The 22890-nt window shown below is 36.1% G+C and overlaps 5 protein-coding genes across 7 annotated transcripts; 2 read left to right on the top strand and 3 right to left on the bottom strand.

The window, feature by feature from the left end:
* Positions 1-645: 645 nt before the first annotated feature.
* On the bottom strand, positions 646-4186 carry LOC111796170 (proline-rich receptor-like protein kinase PERK15). The gene is made up of 7 exons (XM_087123646.1): positions 3218-4186; positions 2323-2964; positions 2063-2149; positions 1882-1952; positions 1711-1787; positions 1475-1622; positions 646-1372 (listed from the first exon to the last, which is right to left on the bottom strand). The coding sequence occupies exons 1-7, from the start codon at positions 3732-3734 to the stop codon at positions 923-925; spliced, it is 1992 nt and encodes a 663-aa protein (XP_086979772.1). The 5' UTR covers positions 3735-4186; the 3' UTR covers positions 646-922.
* Positions 4187-6887: 2701 nt separating this feature from the next.
* Positions 6888-8406, bottom strand: LOC111796174 (uncharacterized). The gene is made up of 2 exons (XM_023678899.2): positions 8329-8406; positions 6888-7302 (listed from the first exon to the last, which is right to left on the bottom strand). Exons 1-2 carry the CDS (start codon positions 8368-8370, stop codon positions 7060-7062), a joined length of 285 nt encoding a protein of 94 aa, XP_023534667.2. The 5' UTR covers positions 8371-8406; the 3' UTR covers positions 6888-7059.
* A 4087-nt stretch (positions 8407-12493) lies between these two features.
* Positions 12494-14414, top strand: LOC111796171 (BURP domain-containing protein BNM2A). Of its 2 annotated transcripts, none has more exons than XM_023678893.2 (3): positions 12494-12599; positions 13160-13237; positions 13402-14414. In XM_023678893.2, exons 2-3 carry the CDS (start codon positions 13175-13177, stop codon positions 14185-14187), a joined length of 849 nt encoding a protein of 282 aa, XP_023534661.2. In that variant the 5' UTR covers positions 12494-12599; positions 13160-13174; the 3' UTR covers positions 14188-14414. The 2 variants fall into 2 exon arrangements, with proteins under 2 accessions (XP_023534661.2, XP_023534662.2); XM_023678894.2 differs by lacking the exon at positions 12494-12599 and adding an exon at positions 12629-12877.
* A 1168-nt stretch (positions 14415-15582) lies between these two features.
* On the bottom strand, positions 15583-19524 carry CLPP6 (CLP protease proteolytic subunit 6). The gene is made up of 9 exons (XM_023678896.2): positions 19367-19524; positions 19216-19277; positions 18876-18942; positions 18410-18611; positions 18238-18303; positions 17708-17848; positions 17234-17287; positions 16300-16392; positions 15583-16031 (listed from the first exon to the last, which is right to left on the bottom strand). The coding sequence occupies exons 1-9, from the start codon at positions 19453-19455 to the stop codon at positions 15984-15986; spliced, it is 822 nt and encodes a 273-aa protein (XP_023534664.1). The 5' UTR covers positions 19456-19524; the 3' UTR covers positions 15583-15983.
* A 602-nt stretch (positions 19525-20126) lies between these two features.
* LOC111796173 (mediator of RNA polymerase II transcription subunit 32) lies at positions 20127-22864 on the top strand. Of its 2 annotated transcripts, XM_023678897.2 has the most exons (3): positions 20127-20286; positions 20488-20618; positions 22130-22864. In XM_023678897.2, exon 3 carries the CDS (start codon positions 22140-22142, stop codon positions 22587-22589), a length of 450 nt encoding a protein of 149 aa, XP_023534665.2. In that variant the 5' UTR covers positions 20127-20286; positions 20488-20618; positions 22130-22139; the 3' UTR covers positions 22590-22864. The 2 variants fall into 2 exon arrangements, with proteins under 2 accessions (XP_023534665.2, XP_023534666.2); XM_023678898.2 differs by lacking the exon at positions 20488-20618 and having other exon boundaries at positions 20145-20286.
* The last annotated feature ends 26 nt before the right edge of the window (positions 22865-22890 follow it).

The following is a 22890-nucleotide window of genomic DNA, read 5'->3' as shown; positions in this document are numbered from 1 at the left end:
GGACATCCCAAACATCCATCAATTCGAGTTCTATTGAGGCATTAGACCCTCTCGTGTTCATGTCATATCATTTACAGAACTGACATTAGGGGTGGTAGAGAGTTGGCACCATGCCTTCCCTATAGTACATTTTAAAGCATTTCTAATTTTTGTGGAGTAGATGCGATTTTGGTAAGCTTTCATATTATATAAACGGACTTAACTCTAGAGCCTCATGCCGAAACTCATATCAAAACCCCAACGTTTGAGGCTATGACCTAAAATCCCTACTCAACTCTCTCTAAACTTGTCTTCGACACTTGTCTCACCTCGTTCTCTCCAACCTTGCACATGTCTCAGCTTGGCTCTAATGCACACTCTTCTTGGTATATTGGATGATGCACCGTCCTCCTTAGTCACATCATGGAACTTGTCACCACCTTTCACCACCTTGTCGGTCTATGTGTGGGATCACAACCTACTGTATTCTTAGTTAGGTTGTGATAATTGAACATACTTATATCATCCACTCGTCAGAACAACATTTCAACCAAAAAATTCATTTTTATGTTCCAACTTTAGAGATGAGAACCCATAATTTGATCTACTAGCTTGAATGCTTCGATCATAACGAACGAGATAAGACAAATACTTCATGCACCAAAAATGTATTTTTATCATAACACTCATATATAGTAATACATTAATAAAATCACGAGAAACCGAACAAATGAAAGAAGTCCAACAAAAACTCATTCAAGAAAATGAATTATATATGCGTTTACACATAAACCTCTGTTACGAACTGCGAAGAAGAAACCAAAACTGATCCGCAACCTAAAATCTTCAAAAACAAACTGCGAGAGTTCATCGACCGGCCGGTCCATGCCCAGCACAACAACAACGACAACAATAACAACATTTCAAAGAAGAAGCTGAAAATTTAGGGTTTGTTGGGCTGTAAATTAGGCGACGACGCTTGGCTTGGCTTCTGACTATTGTCACTGCTCGTCGCTGATGGGTTTAGCCCATACTCGCTCGTCCCACCATAATCACTGCTTGTATATTCCCGGCTTTCCAACGCTACCTTTCTGAACCTTTTCATGTCGGCGCTGTAAGAGCTTGCGTCGTAATCCGACGACGTACCGGAGCCGAAGTATGAGCTTTGCCCTGGCTTTACTCCGTCGTTCAAATCCTCCATCGATACGTCGCCTTCGAGTGCCCGCACAACTTGGCTCATTTTGGGACGGCGTTTAGCAGAATGGCGAATGCATGCAGCAGCACAAGCCACCATGCAAGCCATTTCCTGAGCGTCGTAGTCCTTCTCCAATCTTGGATCTGCCAACGCCTCGTAGGCTCCTTCAGTCATTGCTTTCAAGCATAGAGGCCTCGCCTGTATGCAACCAAATTTTCTTAATTAATTATTTTTTTTTTAACATTAAAAAAAAAAAAAAAAAATCTGAATTTATTAAAATTTCATGATAAATTTCCAAACCCAATCCACTAAGCTGTCCTCCATCAGCTCCCCCGATGCGTCCACGGGTCGTCTTCCAGTTATGATCTCCAAAAGCATTACTCCGTATGAAAATACGTCTGATTTTTCTGTTAGCTTCCCACTTGATGCATACTCGGGAGCCAAATAACTGCATCATTAACCCATTTAGATAAAATTATAACTCGAATTAAAAGTATAAAAATATACAAATAAAGGTATCTGATATTCGAACGTACCCAAATGTGCCCATAACTCGAGTGGATACATGAGTGTAATTGTCCTGGTTGAGCTTAGCCAATCCAAAATCAGCCACCTTTTGTAAATTAAAAAAGAAAAAAAAACATTATAATTTTTTAATAACGAAAGGAATTTGATAATTGTCTTTTAATTAGAATTATTTATTTTACCTTTGCTTCAAAACTCATGTCTATAAGAATATTTGCCGTCTTAATGTCTCTATGGATGATGCGAGGATGACCTGAAATCCATATCCAAACACTTTATTAAAATTATCTAATTATTATAATTTACGCGTAATAATAAATAAAAAATTTAAAATTAATAAAAATATCCTTAAACTTTACTTACAGTCTTCGTGGAGGTAGGATAGACCCTTAGCTGCACCGAGTGCGATCTTGACCCTCATCGACCACGGCATCGGTGGGCGCCCCTCCCCTATAAGTTTTCACATTTTCAAGATTCTGATCTACCGCTTTAAAATGATAATAAATGTAAGATCCTATTTAGGTGGGATGAAACACTCTTAACAGACGTATTTTAAAAATTAAATAAGATCATATCTACTAGTCGTGGCTTGAACAATTACTACAATTTATACAGAATTGTACCGTGGAGGTGGAAATCGAGGTTGTTATTAGGAACAAATTCGTAGACCAACATCTTCCGATCATTGGTCATGCAATAACCGACGAGGGACACCAAATGACGGTGGTGGACGCGGCTGATAATCTCTACTTCCGCCGCGAATTCCCGATCACCTTGTCCGCTACCTGTTTTAAGGCTTTTTACGGCAATTTCCTTGCCGTTGGGAAGCACTCCCTTATGAACGTACCCGAATCCGCCTTGCCCCAACAAGTTCGCCGGAGAGAATCCGCCTGTCGCTGCCATCAACTCGTCGAATGTGAACGTGTTTTTATTGAACCCCAGCGCCACCGACGGGTGTGGCGGTGGTAACGGTGGCCCATGTGGCCCTGAGAAGCTTGAGCTCATGTCGCTGCTTAATAATCCCGGTGGTGGCGGCGGCGGTGGCCATACTCCTCCTTGCCCTCCGCCGGTGGCTGGCGGTGGCCATGCTCCTCCTTGCCCTCCGCCGGTGGCTGGCGGTGGCCATGCTCCTCCTTGCCCACCGCCGGTGGCCGGCGGTGGCCATCCTCCTCCTTGCCCTCCGCCGGTGGCTGGCGGAATGTTCACGAAATGTTCGCCCGTACCATTCCAGTTCTGATTCCTTCCGTTGTAATAGGGGTCCCCACCTACAAAATTATTTATTGAATTTTTGAGTTTTAAAAATTTATTTGAATTAAAACTAAATTACTATATTACCCTTTATCTTCTATAAATCCTTCAAAATTAGTTATTAATAAAAATGGATTAAAAGGTCGAATCTGACATAGAAAATAGGGATATTTTAAAATAAATTATAAAATTTAGGTAATAATATTTTATATATAATTTGGCGTGTTTTTTTTTGAAGGAGGGTAACAAGGTAATTTCAGGAGTGATTACCTTTCTGATTAGGTCGATCATCGTAGTATACGGCATTACTCTCTCGCTTCTTTTTCTTTCGGCTGCAAGCGAAGAATATCAGTGCCATGGCGAATAGCAAAAAACCTGCCGCCACCGCCACTCCTACGATAATCGGAACCACCTCAGGCGTAGAGTCGCCGGATGAGGAGTCTGAGGATCGGGAATGAGGCGAGGAGGAGATCGATTTCGGCGGAGAAGTATGCCTGGAGGATCCAGGAGGTGGAGGAGAAGGCGGAGGAGGTGGCGGCGGTGGAGGAGGAGGAGGAGGAGATGGAGGAGATGGAGGAGATGAAGACTTTGAGTCATTCGGCGGCGGCGGTGATGCACTCGGTGGAGGTGGAGATGAACCAGTCGGAGGAGGCGGAGAAACATCCGGCGGCGGTGGCGGAGAGGACTCGGGCGTAGGTGGAGAAGAATCAGACGGAGGCGGAGGAGAGGAACCAGAATCCGAATCCGATTCGGAAGAAGGAGACGGAGAATCCGATGAATCAGACATTAGAAGAGTTTCCGGCAAAAACTAATTTGTTCAAAAGTGCCGGGGAAACCCTCGGCGCTCCTCCAAAACGACGCAGAAGAACGAAAGAGAAGAAGAAAATGGCAGAGAAGAGAATCAAGAGAGGGAAGAGGAAATTAGGGCAAAGTGACGATTGAAGAAAAGTAAGTTAGGGATTTCTAATCGGATAAGAGAAACGGAGGAACCGAATTCTTTCTGTGATTGCTTAATCGGGAGCTCGTTGGGAAGAAGATGAGTGTGTCTGTTTCCATGGAGTTGAAATTACAGCCAAGCTTTTCTGAGCTTTCCTCTGCGATTTTTCAGGTACAGCTTCCCTCTGTTCCGCTATCTTCATGCTGCACCTGTAAAATCCCCACAGCTTCAACAATGGCCGATATGGGCCCCATGATTTTGCATCCTATAATTAGATTTATTTATTTGTTTTTTTATTATTATTTTTTAAATTATTGTAATATTAAATTAATACATATAACATTAATAAATATTTTGTTGTCTAGTGTTTACATTAGTTGGATTGGGTTGAAATTTTTTTTTAAAATTGGCCTGAAATGGGTTAGTGCCTAAACAACTCGAATAGAGTTCACACTTTAATCCTCTATTTTCGAGTTGAGCTGGGTTGTCGGGTTATACTTATCTAGCTAAAATCTCATAAACGTTAAATATTCTTAATCTTCGTAATAATTTTAAAAATAGTGTACGGTTGTGAGTTGAATTATAACTTTATTTTTAGGTTGGTCGAGTTTTATTGGCATGCATAGCTGACATTGCACGAAAACTTTATTCTCATACTTGACCAAGGTGAGGCTTGACTACAAGCCGAGTTGCAGATGACCCAACTCTGTTATACCTGGAACCACCCACTTTCAACGCATTGAAGTGCAGACCATTACGCTAGTGCAAAGGTAAAAATTCGATAAAATTTTTAGAAACTTGACCAAAAAAATCTCAATCTATGAATTAACTCGAATTTTCGGTTTTTAAAACTTCAACCGAGTACAAGCTAGAAAAAGAAAATCTAACCCAACCCAACCCAACCCAACTATTATGATTTGAATTTGATAGTCAGATTGGTTGAATTCACCTGTCATATGAACATTTCCTATCTAAACGCCATGAAAACAACTATTTAGTTTTCAAATTTGGGTTTGTAAGAGATCTAATTTAGATTTTAGTCTTTATAGTGAAAAAAATAGTAAATATATATAAAAAGCATGTTGAGAATTAGATTCAAGTGTTGTTTGTATACGAACATTATGGATCGTGAGTTGTTCATCTAAATTAATTTTATGGTAAAATATTGGATTCTATCTCTCAATTCATATATGGACTAAATTGTAGGGACCAACACGAATTAGGTTAAGAGTGTTAAAAAAAAATTTGAGAATTCGAAAGATCTGAACAACTTAACCTAATCGGTACGATTTGGATTGGATTAGGTTCAAATAAATAAAAAATTTATAGGCTAGATTGGTTCATACGATAGACATAATTGGGTTGACCCAACCAACTCAATTTTATTGTTGATTTAAATAAATATATTTTTACTTATGATATATATTATATTTATATATATATATATATATATATATATATATATATATATACACACGTATGCTTACTTTATTTTGATTTCATTTCATAATTTTTTTTTTCTATTGAAAATTATTATTTGGAAGGAAAATTTTCAAAATATATATTTAAATTGAATGGTAAACCTCAATTAAATGTTTGGAAATAAATAAATAAATAAACGTATTAAAAACTAACATTTTACTTAGATTAAAAAAAATTGAATAAACGACCTAAACATCCGGGACTAATCCAACCCAAAAAAGTTTGAGTTGGGTTGGGTTCATTATTTAAGTTAAAAAATTGACATTTCGAACAATTTGGTTAGGTCTATAAATGTCCAACCTAACCCAACTCAGCCCATGCACACCCGAAGGTTATGTTGGAAGTTTTTTTGGACCAACCCAAAATTGGATTGGTGACCCAAATGTCCCATTAGGGTTTAAAATACAACCCGACCTAACTCTCTATGTTTAAGTTGGGTTCTTATTGAGTATTTTTTTAATTATTTAAAAAATTCGTATTTATTCATAATATATGTCACATTAATAACTAAAATTTTATAATATTTAAATATCAAACATTCATAAGTCACAGTACATCAATAACATCGATTACAAACACAAAATTTTCTTAATTTCATAACATTCTCAATATTGAAGCATGATTGAACTGGGTTGGGTTTGGTCGTGAATCCTATTTTTGGATTGTTCAAATTTATCGAATTAACCTAACAAAAAAAGCTTCAACTAGGGTAAGGAATCGAACTGAATTTTCAGTTTTTCAAAAGTACAACACAACCCAACCCAAATCGAAAAAAAAAAAAAAGAAGATCTAACCCAATTTAACTTTTATAGTTTAGATTATAGTTTAGATTGAATAATCAAGATTAATCAAATAAACGGGTCATCGGTCAACATTTTTAAGACTTATATGCCTAATACTAGTGGTAGACATTCCAACATGAATGAGACATAAAGTGATTCTTTTGTTTCATACAAGAATGTGGACATTGAGTGATCATGCATGGTCTCTCTATGAGTCAAAGATTTGAAATTTATAAGGCATATTCCCATATCGATTTGAAATTTATAAGGCATATCCCCAAAGATATGCAGCCAAAAGTGAATTTGAATTTGCCACAACCTTATTATCACATAATAAACCTACTAGGATATAGCCTTCACGACCTACAAAACTTTATCAATCAAACTCAATCGATATAACACACTGTCTAGTATTCACCCCCCTTCAGGACTCAATGTCCTTGCTGGCATACCGGTGTTTGACTCTGATATCATTTGTAACAGCTCAAACCCACCACTAAGTACTTTTTGGGTTTTCTTGGGCTTTCTTCAAAGCTTTTAAAACATGTATACTAAGGAGAGGTTTCTATACTCTTATAAATAATGTTTCGTTCTTTTCTCCGACCAGTGTGGGATCTCACAATTAAGTCTAAGAAATGTCTGAGACCGACCCATCTCACTTATAAGTGAATATTTGAACCACAACCCAAATCTCATAAACTTAAAAAGAAAATACCCACATAGATTATTACAACACAAATTAAACACACAAAACCCGAAATAGTATTAATATATCATATAACAAACAAGAAGAGATCAAATATCGAGAGAAACCCATATCAATTCGAGAGCACAATAGATGTATAATAGTATACACAAACTAAACATGAAGCCCCTTGACACAAGTCATGGTGGACAGGATGATATGATGATCATGGGGCTGAGGGCTTGGTTTTGTGGCCAGGATGGTCATGAGTGGCGCCATGAGAGTGATATATGATAGCATTTGGATGGGTATCAAAGTTGTTCATGAAGTGCTCGCTTTGGGCGTCGCTGCTCACCAATGAATCATCATCAAACAACAGCTCCTTCAGCATCTCTGGAATTGCTTCATCTTTCATTACCTTTTTCCAGTACTCCCCCTTCTCCTTCCTTGCATGGCTTACATTTGCTAGCTGTGATATGCCCAAAATCAGTACCCAAAAAAAAATGCATCAAGTTGAAACGAGCATTCGTGGATTAAATTTGGTCGGGTTGGAATGTCTTTTTAGATTCAACTCAATTGTTCAAGCTGGATTTAGTCGGGTCGAGTTGGGTCAGGTTGTGACGTTATTTAGACTCAACCTAACTGTTTAAGTTGTAAACTTTTTCAACCCAAGTAACGTTTATTAAATAGATTAGGTTAGTTCGGATTGTTCCGAGTTCTTTATTTAAATTTTTGTTTTAAAAAAACTAAAATCTCATTGAACATCTATTTATTTATTTTCAAATATTTAACTAAAAGGTTAACTTAAAAATAAAAATTATTTTTAAGAGTACCCGAAGAATAAATAATTATGAAAATAAATAAATATATATATTCTAGGGATTTTGGGAATCGTACCTTGGGATGGGTGCCTCGGAATTTCTTAAAAATTTATTGCAAAGTCTTATTTCTTTGGTTAATAAAATAAAAAGTTTTCTCGATCGCACGGGGTGGAGATTCATAACCGACGTATATAAATTCTTGTACGTCAACTAACGTCAAAAGTGTTAGTTTCATAAAATGGCATGTTTAATGTTTTTTTTTACTGGGAGAACTAATTGTTGCAAGTGAAACAAACGGGACGTACTTTAGAAGAAGTGATCTGTAACCGAGCCATATTATTAGGAATAACAAAACCATCTCTAAAACACTCAGTTTTTTCATACCCAAAACAAATTTTCAAGAAACAACTCGAGTTTTAGCAAAAGCAGCTCTTGTAGTTGAAAAATCTGAAAGACAACGTTGTTCTAAAAGAAATGATACTCGTTGGTATCAGATTCAAAGGATTAACGTACCGTTCAATGTAATAACATTATCGATACGTTTTACCTCTCGTAGCTAAAAAAAAAAAGACGTTTGAGAATAAAATGTCCAAAAATCACTTTTATCGTGTCTAAAAAACTACGAACGATTTGAAAAACGTGATATCGAAGTGTTATGAATATGAAAAATTTACCAGAAGAAGAGAAAGGAGGAAGAAAGCAGCAGAAAGCTTCATGTGATCTGTCAGTCGCAACAGCACACAGATGTTGAATTCAATGTCTTTAACCTGGTTGGTTTTCCAATTTATAGATAAATTTGGGTCAAAACAGTAAATATTTAATTTCTAGGGGCTTGGATGAAAAAAAAAAAAAAAAAAAAAAAACCCTTAATTTTTTTTTTTAAATAAAAATTAATCCTTTAATGCCTAGTGGGTTGGTGTGGCTCTTTAGATGCATTTTCTCATGTCAATGGAAAAATAAAGCATTATTGTTGTCCCTTACCAAAAGAAATATTTGACTCGTGAATTAGATTCGTTCGGTTTAAAAGTCAAACAAAAGTCGAGCTTATAACTCGATTTCAAAACACTGTTTGATTTACGATCGTACACCGATCATAATCTCTTAAATAAAACATTCATCGAGGCCCCACCGCGAGCAGATATTGTCCTCTTTGAGTTTTTCTCAAAGTTTCGAAAACGCGTCTACTAGGAAGAGGTTTCTACACCCTTACAAGAAATGCTTCGTTCCCTTCTTTAACTGATGTGGGGTCTCATAATTCATCCCCGGCACATAGCCCAGTGTCTGGCTCTGATAGACTCTGATATCATTTGTAATAGCCCAAGCCCACCACCAGCAAATATTGTCATTTTAGGGTTTTTCTCTCAATGACTTCCCCTCAAGGTGAACGTGTCTACTGGAGAGAGAGGTTTCCACACCTTCATAAGTAATGTTTCGTTCTCTTCTCTAACCGACGTGAGATCTCAAACAAACTTGATTGTGAGCCAAGGGTCGAGTGTGAATGTGATAGAAGCTTTTAGAATAAAGTCTACCTTTTTCTAGTTTAACGACACGTACAAAGATATATCAGTGTAAATTCGAACTTCTGACTTCTGGGTTGAGCGTATAATGTTTTAACGAATCGAATTATGTTTAAGTCGACCCATCTTATCCCCGATCTATAGCATAGATTGTAATTGTATTTATTGTTAACTCGGGAAAGAGAAAATGTTTTGTTTAATGTGACAAAGATGGAAAGGTGATTTTGGTGGTGCTGTGGGTTTGTGCATTGAACTGTAATCCACTGATGTGGAGATAGGATCGATATCAAAAGCAAAAAAGGATCCAAAACAGCTATCAATTTTTCTTTAACAATCCTTCAAAAGCAAACTCCAACTCAAAATGGGAACCCACTGGCTTAACCTCGGTTATTTAGATTTTCGTAACCGTCCAAGTTCACCGCTACCAGATATTATCCGCTCTGACCCGTTACGTAGCACCGTCTGGCTTTAAAATTTTAAAACGTGTCCGCTAGGGAGAGATTTTCATACCCTTTTAAACTTCGGTTCTCCTTTGACAGTGATCAATGACCAATTGTGCAAGGCTCTGTAAATGAGTATCTTTATTTATTGGCACCTCGTTAGTAATATCTTAATTGGGTATCAAAACTAGAGATATTTACAGGTGGGAGAGACAAAAAAGTCTTTTCTGTCTCCATCCCTGTCTCCTCCTTCATTGTTCGTTCACACGAAATTCTCTATTTACTTTTGCAGAGATCGAGTTTAATATAGTTTCTATTTAAAAAATGTAAAACGTTTTAATAAATTCAATAATATTTTATAAAAATAACGTTTAAAAAAATTTATAAAAATTTAAATTTTAATATTACAAATGATTATATATATATATATATATATATAGTGGGGGTGGAAACGAGGATGGAGACAGAGAATATAATCTCGTCTTCTATCCTATTTAGATTACGGTGAGGAATCAAAGATCTATGGTTAGGATTTGATGGGAAAAAAAATTATGCTTAGAATATATTTTATGAAATTAATATAATTTTAATAGATTAATTAATAAAAAAACAAATAAATATCAAAATACTAAAAAAAAAATCAAATAATTAATAATGAACTAATTGAATAATTAGTTATAATTATAAACAAATGGATATAGTATTGATTTAACTAATTAATTTTTTTTAATAAATATTGTAATTACATTAATTCAAGATTAAATTAGTTTAGTCCTCTAATTTTAATAGATTATGAGAATATACATGAGGGACAATATCGTCATTTGTGTAAGACTTTTATGGGTGGAACGAAACAAAAAATTAAAGTGGACAATATTATATTATCGTGAAAAATATGTGAACGTTCGTAATAATTATAAATCAAAATTAACTATTTAAAATTTTACAATTTCAATAAAGATAGAAATTTTAAGCTTTAACTTTTGAAATAAATTACTGTTCAGTTAAAATTGATTTTTATTTTGACTTTTATCGTTGTTACGAGCACTTCAAAACTATATTATTTTTTTAAGTATTTTAAATTTAGCGGTGATTTCAATAAAAAAAAATCATTGATAAATTTGACTTTTGATTCCATCTGGTGATAGTTACGAACGCTTCAAAAATCATGTTAGAAAACCGACATTATCCCGACTCGAACAAAAAAAAAGGCCCTCTAAAGGTACAAATGTACTTGATTAATGCATTTTAAACAATGGAATTAATTAAACACTACTTTTAATACGTAGAAAAACAATGGGGAAAAAGGCAAACAACCTTTAAAATAATTAAAGTTTATGCAAAGATGCTTTACATTTTCTTTGTTTTATTATTTAATTGCTAGTTGGGTTTTAACAAACCCAAAAAAAAAAAAAAAAAAAAAGACGAGCAAGTCAAGATCGAGCAAGTCAAGATCGAGCAAGTCAAGATCGAGTTGTATGCAATTATCTTGTAAAATAGTAATATTTTCATTAATGGATTGATAAAAAGATCGAATCATTTGTAACCGTTACAAAGTGAGTCGTATTAACAGTGTTAATCTTATTCGTATACTATAGACCCTTTGAGATCCCACATCAGTTAGAGAGGGGAACGAAACATTCCTCGTAATGGTGTGGAAACCTCTATCTAGTTTACGCGTTTGAAACCCTGAGGTTGACAACGACATGTAACGAGCCAAAGCGGACAATATCTGTTAGCGGTGGGCTTGGGTTTGTTACATTATATGTGTCAAGCTGAGCGTAAACTCAGTTAAAGATATTATAGCATCAATTCTCCGCTTTGTTTCGTTCCTCTATCAAACCAATGTGGTTTGTCAGCGTTCTCACAGGCACACCACATGGTGTCTAGCTCTGATACCATTTGTAACAACCAAAGTCAACCGCTTGCATATATTGTCCGCTTTGATCCATTATATATTATCGTCAGTCTCACAGTTTTAAAACACGTCTACTAGGGAGAGGTTTCCACACCCTTATGAAGAATGCTTCGTTCCCCTCGATCTCACATACTAAAAAACGTCGGAGCATCGTGTGTGTGTATATATATATATATAATAAATTTAGTCAAAGTCAAAATTTTAGACCAAAGGGAGGGTGGAGGTTGCAAACCCACCAACAATGGTTAATGAAAATGAGTTGTTAAAAGCTATGTATTATTAAAATGGTTAATCAAAATGCTTACTTACCTAAGTCTTCCATTAAACTAATTAATTACACGTCAACAAATGTTTTTGCACGTGGAGCTACTCCAAGACTTAATGCATGTACGTTCGCATTAATAATAATAAAACATTTACGATACTCATTGATAGCCGATATTGTCCTCTTTGGGTTTCATTCTCGGGTTTCCCCTAAAAGTTTTTAAAACATTTGTTAGAAAGAGGTTTTCACACCCTTATAAGAAATGTTTCGTTCCCCTCTTCGGCTGATGTGGGTTCTCACAATCCACCCATTTCGGGCTCAGCATCCTCGCTTGGCACTCGTCCCCTCTCCAAACGATGTGGGATCTCACACTATCATTTTATGAGATTCAATTCACTCGTGTCTGTATAAGGGAACATTCTTCTTTGTGTTACTTATATGTATATGATATATACTTGTATTGAAATGCAAGGGTACGACAAACGATACATCATCCAACACGTCAAGAAAAATGAACATTAAAGCTAATCTGAGGCATAAATACGGTTAGAGAGAATGAGGTGACACGTGTGTTGAGAGCAAGCTCGAAGAAGGTCGGGTAGACCCAGAATCTCAAAAGTCAAAGTTCCGATATAAATTTCAACATACGATCCTAAAGCGACATCCGTTCTAGATAAGCTATGTAATCTTCATCCTTTTAAAATATATAAAGATTATTCCCAATTCCACCGCATAAAATTTAGGGCAAACAGAGCCGACAGAGGAAAATGGGTCTGTTCTTGCTCCTTCCAATGGAGTCAAAAAGGTACACAACATTGTCCATATCTGAACCATTCTCTTTATTTTATAACAAATTCAACGTACAAACAAAGCAAGATCGAAAGTGGGTTCTTGTTCTTGGGAATCATGAATAAACTACCTTTACTTTTCCATGCATTGCGATGAACCAAGGCCAATTTCAATGCCCTTAGTGCAGCTTCTGATACACATTAAGCTGTGTTGTTTGACTTAGATTGATGAATTTTTATATGGGTTGGTTCCAAATCGTCGAACTGGTGGACTCTGTCTTTGTGTTTGTGGCTGGTAATCTGCTTTTTTCCCCTTATTCTTTGAATTCTTTTTGATAATGGATATCACTTTTGAAATAGTGGCCGGCAATCTAGTGATGAATCAAAAGGGGGGACATATTATGTTTACGTGATTATGATGAATTTGGGGGATGCCATTTTGATCAGAATAGATATCTAAAGTCAACCATGGAGAAATTTAATATCATAATGCATAATCCATAGAACTTGCATTTTAATCGTGTGATTCTTGATGATATTATCACCATAGTTCTATCCCAACTCTCCTTGCTTTCAGATCATCACCATAGATATGGCTTTGCATCTTCAAGTTGCTTGTTGTTCTTGTATCCTTATTGGGTTACTCATTATAATGGTAAGTCTTGTGGATTTTCAATCCTTACTACAATTTGGAAATGGGTTCTGTTTGTTTCTGTTCTTTGAAACTTCTTATAGTGCAAATCAAGAACTTGAAACAAGAACAGATTGAACTTTGACAAAGCTTTAGGACTTGTTCTTTACTTCTCAATTCTATTGCAGGTTGCAGAACAAGGTGCTGCTAGGAAATTAAAAGATGGGTATGAACAAGACAATGAACAGTTTGTGAATCTGAAAATTAATGATCAAACAGACACTCATTTGGAGAATTTGGATCCTTTATTATATGTTTTCTTCTCCTTAAGTGATATCGAAGTTGGAAAAGAGTTGCCTATTTACTTCCCTTACTCAAAGCCATATGAAACCCCAAAATTATTGCCTAAAGAAGAAGCTGATTCCATTCCTTTCTCTACATCACAACTTGAATATCTTCTAAATCTCTTCTCTTTTCCAAAGGGCTCACCCCAAGCCAAAGCTGTTGAGCATACTCTTAAACAGTGTGAGCTTGAATCCATCAAAGGAGAGACCAAATTCTGTGCCAATTCTTTAGAATCATTGCTTGATTTTGCTACACAAATGTTGGGAGGTGATACCCATTTGAAAGTTTTGACAACCACTCGTCTCTCCAACTCTACTATCCTTCTTCAAAACTATACGATTTTGGAGGAACCCAGAGAAACTTTGGCTCCTAAAATGGTGGCTTGTCATAGCATGCCTTACCCTTATGCTGTTTTTTACTGTCATTGTCAGGAGAGTAAGAACAGGTTGTTTGAGATTTTACTGGGGGGTGAAAATGGAGATAGAGTTAAAGCTAGTGCCATTTGCCATATGGATACCTCTCAGTGGGACAAAGATCATGCCTCTTTTAAGGTTCTGAAAACAAAACCAGGAGCTTCTCATGTTTGCCACTTTGTTTCTACTGATAGTCTGGTTTGGTTAGCTGCCTAAACCTATAGATAGTTTACTGGATGTTTGTAAGTGCTATTGTGTTGTACTTGAAGACTGCTCTATGAATTGTTTTGGTGTGCTGGTGTATTGACAATATTTACATCTCTTAGGTAAGAACATGGATAGGTTGCTATAGGTTGCTATTAAGTATAGTTTCTATGATACTACGTACATTCTTTTACCAACTGTTCATGTTTTGTATTGATAATGAATCGATCGTTTGAATAGTGAGTGATGGCCTTCCATAGTAGCTTGATTGTGATTAAATGGGGTGACGTAAAAGTAAATGTCCAAAAATAGATTCAGTGTGATTGTGAGATTCCACGTTGATTGGGAAAGGGAATGAGTGCCAACGAGGATGGTAGGCTTTTAATCTTTACCCCATAGAAAATTAAAATATGAGAAATTGAAATAAGTAACCTACTTCCAAGCATTTTATTTTAGTAAGAAGATGTTTCAGGTAAAAACAAGATTAAAAAAATCACTCCAAATTTCAAACCATTCTCTTAATAATCATCTGAAGTTCCTAATAAAACAATTCCAGCTTGATCCTAATAAAACAATTCCAGCTTGAACCTAACATTCTCTTGCAACGTGATCTCAACATGAATCCAACATTATTTTACAACATGATCATGTTATCGATTTATTTTGAAGTGCTTCCAAGAGTGAATGTTATTTTCGACATTTTCAAGCTTGACTTTCATGCACTCTTCTTAGTATGTTGGGTGATGCACCATCCTCTTCAATTGCATTATGACACTTGGTTGTCTCAGCCCTCACATGATTGAATGAGCGATACGTTGCAAGTGAGGGTCACAACCTATTGACCTCAACACAGGCAAGCATTTGGACCTAATCAATACATATTCCCTAAAATCTGACAAATTTCTCATGAAATTATCCAACATATCTCCTAATAAAGAGATCGAGTCCACTTCACTTTCTTACATTGACCTCAGCAACAAACCCTAGCAACAAACCCTAAATTTGAAGTCTCTAAACGGTGAGCCAAATTTCATTGCGAAGGGAGCTATGATTCCCACCCACTCCATAGACTTATTAGTGCTTACGAGTGTTCATACAAGGAGTTTACCAAATATGAGCATAAATATTTTGAAGTGAAAACTTCAAAATATTTGTTAATCTATTTGTAGGCGATCAACATTCAACATAATGGATCTTTGTACTGATTGTATGCCTTTTAATGTGGGACTTAAAACCTTGTAATATTCTCGATTATATATATACCGAAGATATGGTTTTTCTTTTTTGTCAATTTTTAAGGTAGAAATGGTCTTTACAAGCTTAATTTTCAGAGACCAAAAATAAAAAATCGAATAGTTATTTATGACAATATATTTTATAGACAAAAACAGTGTAGATAGTAAGGTATTATGCAGTTCAAAGTAGTCTTATTTAAAAAGACAATCTTAAATCTGACCGTAGCTTTCAAACATGATTTCAGTATACTCTAATCATGTTCAGGCCCTAGCCAAGGTGACAGTCCAAGAAGACAATTTGAAGAACAGGAATTTTGACATTTGACACTAAATATCGACATGGCTGCAAATAATATCACAAATAATATCATTGTGTTCTCAAATACCAGCTCATGTGCATTGAATCGGGGAGGATTTGAGAGTTTACCAGTGAAAAGATGCACGTGGCTGAAAATTTGATTGTTCTGTATCAAAGCATGGATGAGCCCCATTCAGAAGTTAAGTTCTGCATAATCAAAGCACTGTATAGTGCACATATAGCTGATGAATGATCGGAGTTCGCCAAATCCAAGCTCAGTATTCTGTTTCGAGCACACCGTCGATAAGCCCAAACTCCAAAGCCTGCAGGAGAAGGCAAATTTGTTTGAAGTTGCAGTAGTTCAGTATTCTGTTTCTTATCTTTGTTGCAGTAGTTCACAGGAGTTCTAGTCATGTATCGGATATTCCAATGTCGAGGAAGAGATTTTATCATACAGTATGATCCCGAAAAAAGTAATTTTTAACTAACTCTACTCCCTACATCATTATTATCCTTTTTCATTTTTGACAAAGATGAAATATCAAAAGAAAATTAACTTCAATCCATTCACTAAACACTGCACATTGTTACCTCAGAAACAGACAAAAATCGATCCCTCTCCGTGTATTGTTGTACTTTCTCTAATGGTTGGCCGGTAAATGCAGCATACATCATGTCAACTTTCTGTAACAATAAATCCAGGGAACAATTGAAATGATCAAATGATTAATGAATAATGAAACCAAGTATTGAACCAAATCTGACAGCAAAGTGCAAAGATCACAGTGAAAGGAAACTCACAAACACAGCAATGCAGTAGTTTTTAGTTATAAAAATGTATACGTACAACAGGGACTTCAAATTCCCACGGTTCCTTTTCTTGACATCTATGAGTATCTAAACCCGCTTAAGTACATCTTGACGAATGTCATGAGACAACCATCAAAACCTACGATATTTGGTTTTAAAGCAACGGGTAAAATCTTAATGTATATCTTAAAGTAGGCGACCACGCTAAAATTTAAACTCATTTTCCTAAGCTCCATTTTTGGGTTGGCCAAAGACTGCAACTCGATCAACTTTTGCTAGCGAGGACTCGAACTTTCTAATATGCTTAAATATAAATAAAATAATCCCTTCATGAATTATATTTCCATCTACATAGTTTCAACTTTCAACTTCCAACTTCCTAAATTATGAAAATAGCTACATTTGCAATTGTCACGTCCTTCTCAAAAGACAGACCAGATAATTCTGTAAATATTATAACTCAGCAATTATACCTATGGTGAATCTACTGGCTCACCACCTACTTGCACAGTAGTGATTCGGTTTAGCATCAGTTAAAAGCTACATATATGGTAAAACGATTTCTCATTAGTTCTAAGTTCTAATAATTTTTGGTTTTAGATTCTTGTTGCAACGGGCAAGAACATAATGAACAAAAGGCACGGCAAGCATTATCCAAGGCAATGTCAAATCCAATGGTCAGTGTTTATTTCCCAAGTAAGAAAGAGATACTAACATGGCGTGATTGAACTGCTTCATTGACTTGGCGTCTAACATCTTCCACATGACCCTGCACTCATCCAAAAACATCTAATTATTACTGAACGTTGGTTACTTCACTTTTTCTGGTTCTCACTTGTCATGATGCCAGAAGTAGAAGGAAGAACTATTAGAAAAATATATATTGGACCACTTCAAAACTAGACAAAAAGTATAATATTTGCTTCAACTTCAAGGCAGTAAAGCACTTGGAATGGGGAATATTATATATGACACAATAGTTAAAGCAGCCTTAAAAGTAGTGGTCATTAGGGCAAAAGCACAGACACATAGGGAACAGCTCAAATCAAGACTCACAACAGATTATTTTGATATTGAGAGACTGCAATATAATATAAAGGATAACATGTATTTTTCTCCGTCACTTTTCCTCTCATACTAATGTTTTTTTTTATGATAAGCTCAGATTGTAATAAAATTTTAGCCATACCCCACATCCACTTTGTGGCTGATGTATCATAATTCGAGAATTTGGCATAGCATAGCGCATTCCCTTTTCTCCACCTGCAAGGAGAAGAGCCCCTTGGCTTGCAGCAACTCCGAAGCACACTGTGCCAACCTTAGGCTTTATCTGATAGCATGAGTCAATTATCTCTTATGAGAAAAGTATCCTCTTCCTTTAATATTCAAAATATAGATAGATCAATAGGAGGTGATGGCTGGTTGCTCTAAACAGCAAACCAAATCAGAAAAATGCATTATATGTTTGAATTATATGTTTTATATAGCTAATGATAGTTACTATGATCTAATGCAAGACTAAAGCATGTAGCATAGCAGATATTGCTACCCCATAACAGCTCGTTGATTTTGTGAACATTGAAGCATCAGAAAGACCCTCAATATCAAAATAAATAACTGAAAATGTGGATGCAGAAGAAACATACAAAATAATAATAAGGCTTAAAAGAACTAAACAAAAAAGGTAAGAGAGATAGAGAGAGAGTTTTGCAATCTTACCCAAGACATGCAATCATAAATTGCTAATATTGAGTACGTACTTCCACCAGGGCAATTCAGATATACCTAATAAGGTCAACAACTAGGCTTACAGACAAATTTAAAACAAAGAATCAAAATCTAGAGTAACAGATAGGGGGAAAAAAGGGGGCTTATTTATGTTTTTGCCCACCAGGATATCCGACTCCTCATCAATGGTTGCTAGTGTCACAAGCTGTGATATAACTCGCTGTGCAACGGCAGAGTTGATGGGTTGACCAATAAATATGATACGATTCCTAAATAACACAGAAGAGAGATTCAAAGGCCCTCCTGGTGTCATCACTGCAGGCATAATTGGTGGATTGCCTTTCTTGGCCATTATAGGTCCATAACTGCACAAAAGTGAAAATGCCCATCAGACTAATTCTTTCAGCAGGTTAAAGGAATAAAATTCGAAGGCATAATATCTTGTTAAGGGAAAAGAAAGGTAAAATATAAAGGAATGCTAAACAAAAGATAGTCTTGCATAGACAAAATTTATATTCATCCCAATTTGAGATATGCAATCCAAATTATATTACCTTTCAAAAAATGGTTATGCCAATAAATAAACATTCGGTAAATGCTAGAAACAAGAAATGGGGAACAATGCAAACCTTGTACTGGTGTGAAGAAAATCTTCGTCAAGGTTTAAAGGTGCCCCAACTGTTTTCCTCGAAAATCCTTCAAAAGGGAGAGAGAAGTCCACATAGTCATATACATAATTCAATGCATCCACATAAGTGCAGTTTCGATCATGTACATCAATAAATACAGAAAAAAAAAAAAACAAAAATTATCAGAGAATTGATATCGAGTTGTAAACATGGTGAAATGGATATGAGAAAGTAGGAACAACTTAGTTCCTGCAAAAATGAATTCCTCCGCTACAAAATTAGGGCATTCATATCCGCACATACAAAAATTCAGAAACATCAATTGCAGAAAACCGATTACCAATTGTTGAAGAGTCTCCATACGGTCTCGGGATGGCAGAAACTATCGACCTGCGTGAATTTCTACACAAAAGAACCAGAAAAGAGAGGGAAAAACTTAAAGAGTTGCAGAGGGGATTAGGCAAATGAACCAGGAATAGAAAATGTATTACCGGCGAGAAAGCTGAGGAACGGATGATGCTCTATTGTGCGAAGAGACAGAGAAACTGAGAGATGCAGTAAAAGCTGAAGCTACTGCCATGGCGAGCAAAGCTTGTGGGAATGGTGCTGCGTTCTCGAGCTTCACTGACTATGAAATTACAACAATATCGATGAGGCTCCGAAATTATCCTCTCGTTTGTACTATTTTACAGATTTGCCCTCGGCCCAACGGCCCAGCCCATATCTCCTCGGCCCATGATGACAAAAAAAAATCAAATAACTTTAGGCTTTTTTTTATTATTATTTAAAAAATTAAATATTAAATTAATAACTAAAATTTCCTACATTTTAAATATAAAAAATTTGTATTTGTTACGGACTTAAATATTCTTTTTTTTATTTTATTTTATTAAAATAACGTTGGGTTAGATTGTAATTCTATTATTTAAGTTGGTCGAGTTGACCTGACGAAAAAAATAGCAAGTCAAGTTGATTCGTTACAGGATAAGAGAACACAATGCAGTGTGACTAGAATCACATGGACCACGAGATGTTGGGAACACATCTCATATGAAGTTGACCAAGAAACTCGAACTTCAACCCATAACTCAATTAAGTGTGACTAGAATCACATAGACCACGAGATGTTGGGAGCAGGTCTCATATGAGGTCGACCAAAGGACTCCAGCTTTGACCCAATTTCTCTTTTTTTTTTAAATTGGAAGTAATCTTTTTGATTTTTGAGTTCATAGTCAATATATATTTGATTTTTGATGGTTTATAAATTTATTAAATTCAAAATTTTAAATTTTAAGAACAAATAAATGGATCGTTAAGCCCTCTTTTGCAGTCTTCAATTTCGCCTTCGTATCGAGCAGGTGGCCGGCAGATCGGTTGAAGATTTGCAGTTGGTCGGAGCAGAAGATTTGCGGTTTGCCTCGCCCCCCTTTTCTCTTTCGGTGTTACTATCATTTCTTTATCTTTCTCCTTAAGTTCGAACAGACCCAATAAGGGAGGAGGAGCCCTAGACGCTTTTCAAATTCGATTTTTCGTGGATTGTTCTCTTTTTCGTTGATTCTGGTCTTGTTCTTCTCTTGTTCTTGCTTAATTTTATCCTCTTCCTTCGCTTCAGCATCATCAGTTTCTCCATTCAGCCAATTTGCCACCCCCGATCTATAAAAAGACGGTGCGATGGCCCGAATGATCCTCTTTGCAAAGATGCCAATCAGAACTGTATACTGTACAATTCTGTAGCCTGATCAGGTCTCTCCCCTCATTAACAGAAGATTTTGTGTCACTGCTGTTTTATAGCTAATCGTTCTGTTTTTGTTTTTGGTTGTTCAAGGGCTTCATCTTATGAACAAATTGTTGGTGTTCTGCGTTGTTTAACTCATTTTCCATTTTTATTTCCTAGAATCTCTGTGTATTTTGCTACTAGAAATCAGCTAAGCTTAAAAATCACTGATTCAGTAAGCTTTCCCCTGTAGCTGTTTGGTAATTAAGTTTATTGAACTGTTTGACAGAATTAACGACATTTTTTTGTTAAATTCTTTGCGAACTGTATACTGTGTTTTGTTTGTCTTGTCGTGGTTCGTTGCATGGACAATTGTTTTCTGGGAAGTAGTCCTTGTTGCATTCATCTTCACAATTGATGATTTTTTGTTTCCTTTTCGAAATACCATCTTAATTTACCAGTTTTCGTTCTCATTGTTCATTTTTTATGAACCATTTAACAAAAAAGTTGAATTTGTTTCAAACCTACCCCCGAGTTTATTACAAGTGAAGATTTGTAGAGTTTATTACAAGCGAAGATCTTAGTACAATTATCTCCATTGGTAAGAGGCCTTTTGGATGAATCAAAAGTTGAGTGGACGATATCATACAACTATGAATATGCTAAGCTTAATTGAAAGTTTGAAATCTATCTTTCATTCTGGTACATTTTGGACTAGATATGCTTATTTTCTAGCTATCATATGTAGAGATATTCTGAATCAAAAGCTGAATGGACAATATCATACGCCTGTGAATATGCTAGCTTAACTGAAAGTTAGAAATCTGGCTTACATTCTTGTGCATTTTGGACTCGAGATGCTTACCTTTTGGCTATCATATGTATAGGCATTCCGAATCAAAAGCTGAGTGTACAATATCATACAACTGTGAATATGCTAGCTTAACTGAAAGTTCGAAATCTAGCTTGCATTCTTGTGCATTTTGGACTCGAAATGCTTACTTTTTGGCTATCATATGTATAGATATTATGAATCAAAAGCTGAGTGTACAATATCATACAACTGTGAATATGCTAGCTTAACTGAAAGTTCGAAATCTAGCTTGCATTTTTATGCATTTTGGACTCGAGATGCTTACTTTTTGGCTATCATATGTATTGGTATTCTGAATCAAAGTTGAGTTGACAATATCTGAATATGCTAGCTTAACTAAAAGTTCGAAATCTAACTTGCATTCTTGTGCATTTTGGACTCGAGATGCTTACTTTTTGGCTATCATATGTATAGGTATTCAAAATCAAAAGCTGAGTGGACAATATCATGTGAATATGCTAGCTTTAACTGAAAGTTCGAAATCTAGCTTGCGTTCTTGTGCATTTTGGACTTGAAATGCTTACTTATTGGCTATCATATGTATAGGTATTCTGAATCAAAAGTTGAGTGGACAATATGCTAGCTTAACTAAAAGTTCGAAATCTTGCTTGCATTCTTGTGCATTTTTTACTCGAGATGCTTACTTTACGGCTATCATATGTATAGGTATTCTGATATGGACAGCCTAGTGGACACTTTAAATAACGCATATCAGGAGTTTGTTGCTGGAGCAGCTAGCGTTCTTGAAGCAAATGAAACCTCTGGAGCCCAGAAGACAGCAGCAACAGATGCAGCTCTTGAGAACTTTAAACAGAAATGGGAGCTATTCATGGTTGCTTGTGATCAAGCAGAGGAGTTTGTGGAGTCTGTGAAGCAAAGGATAGGATCAGAGTGCCTGATTGATGAGGCCACGGGTTCACTGTCCAGCAAGTCTGGGCAGGCCGCTGCTGCCACGTCCTCTGGCCTTCCTCCGATCAGTGCCATTCGGCTCGAACAGATGAGCAAAGCTGTGAGATGGCTTGTGATTGAGTTGCAGCATGGCTCCGGAGCTGCTGCTTCTGCTTCAGCCCACTCCCACTCTCCCGCTCCTTTCGATGCTCGATTTAGCGAGGATACAACCCAATAGGTACCTATCTTATAAAAACAGCTTGATATGGACTCGGTCTGAGATTGTCATACCACTCGTAGGCTATAACATAACAAGTATTTCGTGTTTTTCATGTTCTTTATTACCTTCTCCCACGATCTTTTGTAAGACAGGTGAGAGCTTGAGATTACATTCATCATTGCTGCCCTAGACATTGAAAATATATTCAATGATGAAAGTTTTCTCAAGCCTCGATTTGATATCTCGTTAGTTTGAACGAATATGTCGGTAAAGCAGCTTTTTCGTGCTCCTAATCCTATTTATGAGAATCTAATTATTC

Source organism: Cucurbita pepo, chromosome 5 (genome assembly GCF_057944985.1).
Source record: "Cucurbita pepo subsp. pepo isolate OVF chromosome 5, ASM5794498v1, whole genome shotgun sequence".
In the NCBI taxonomy this organism is placed as follows: Eukaryota; Viridiplantae; Streptophyta; class Magnoliopsida; order Cucurbitales; family Cucurbitaceae; genus Cucurbita; species Cucurbita pepo.
The sequence above is the reverse complement of the archived record's forward strand: the minus strand, read 5'-3'. Positions and strand labels throughout refer to the sequence as shown.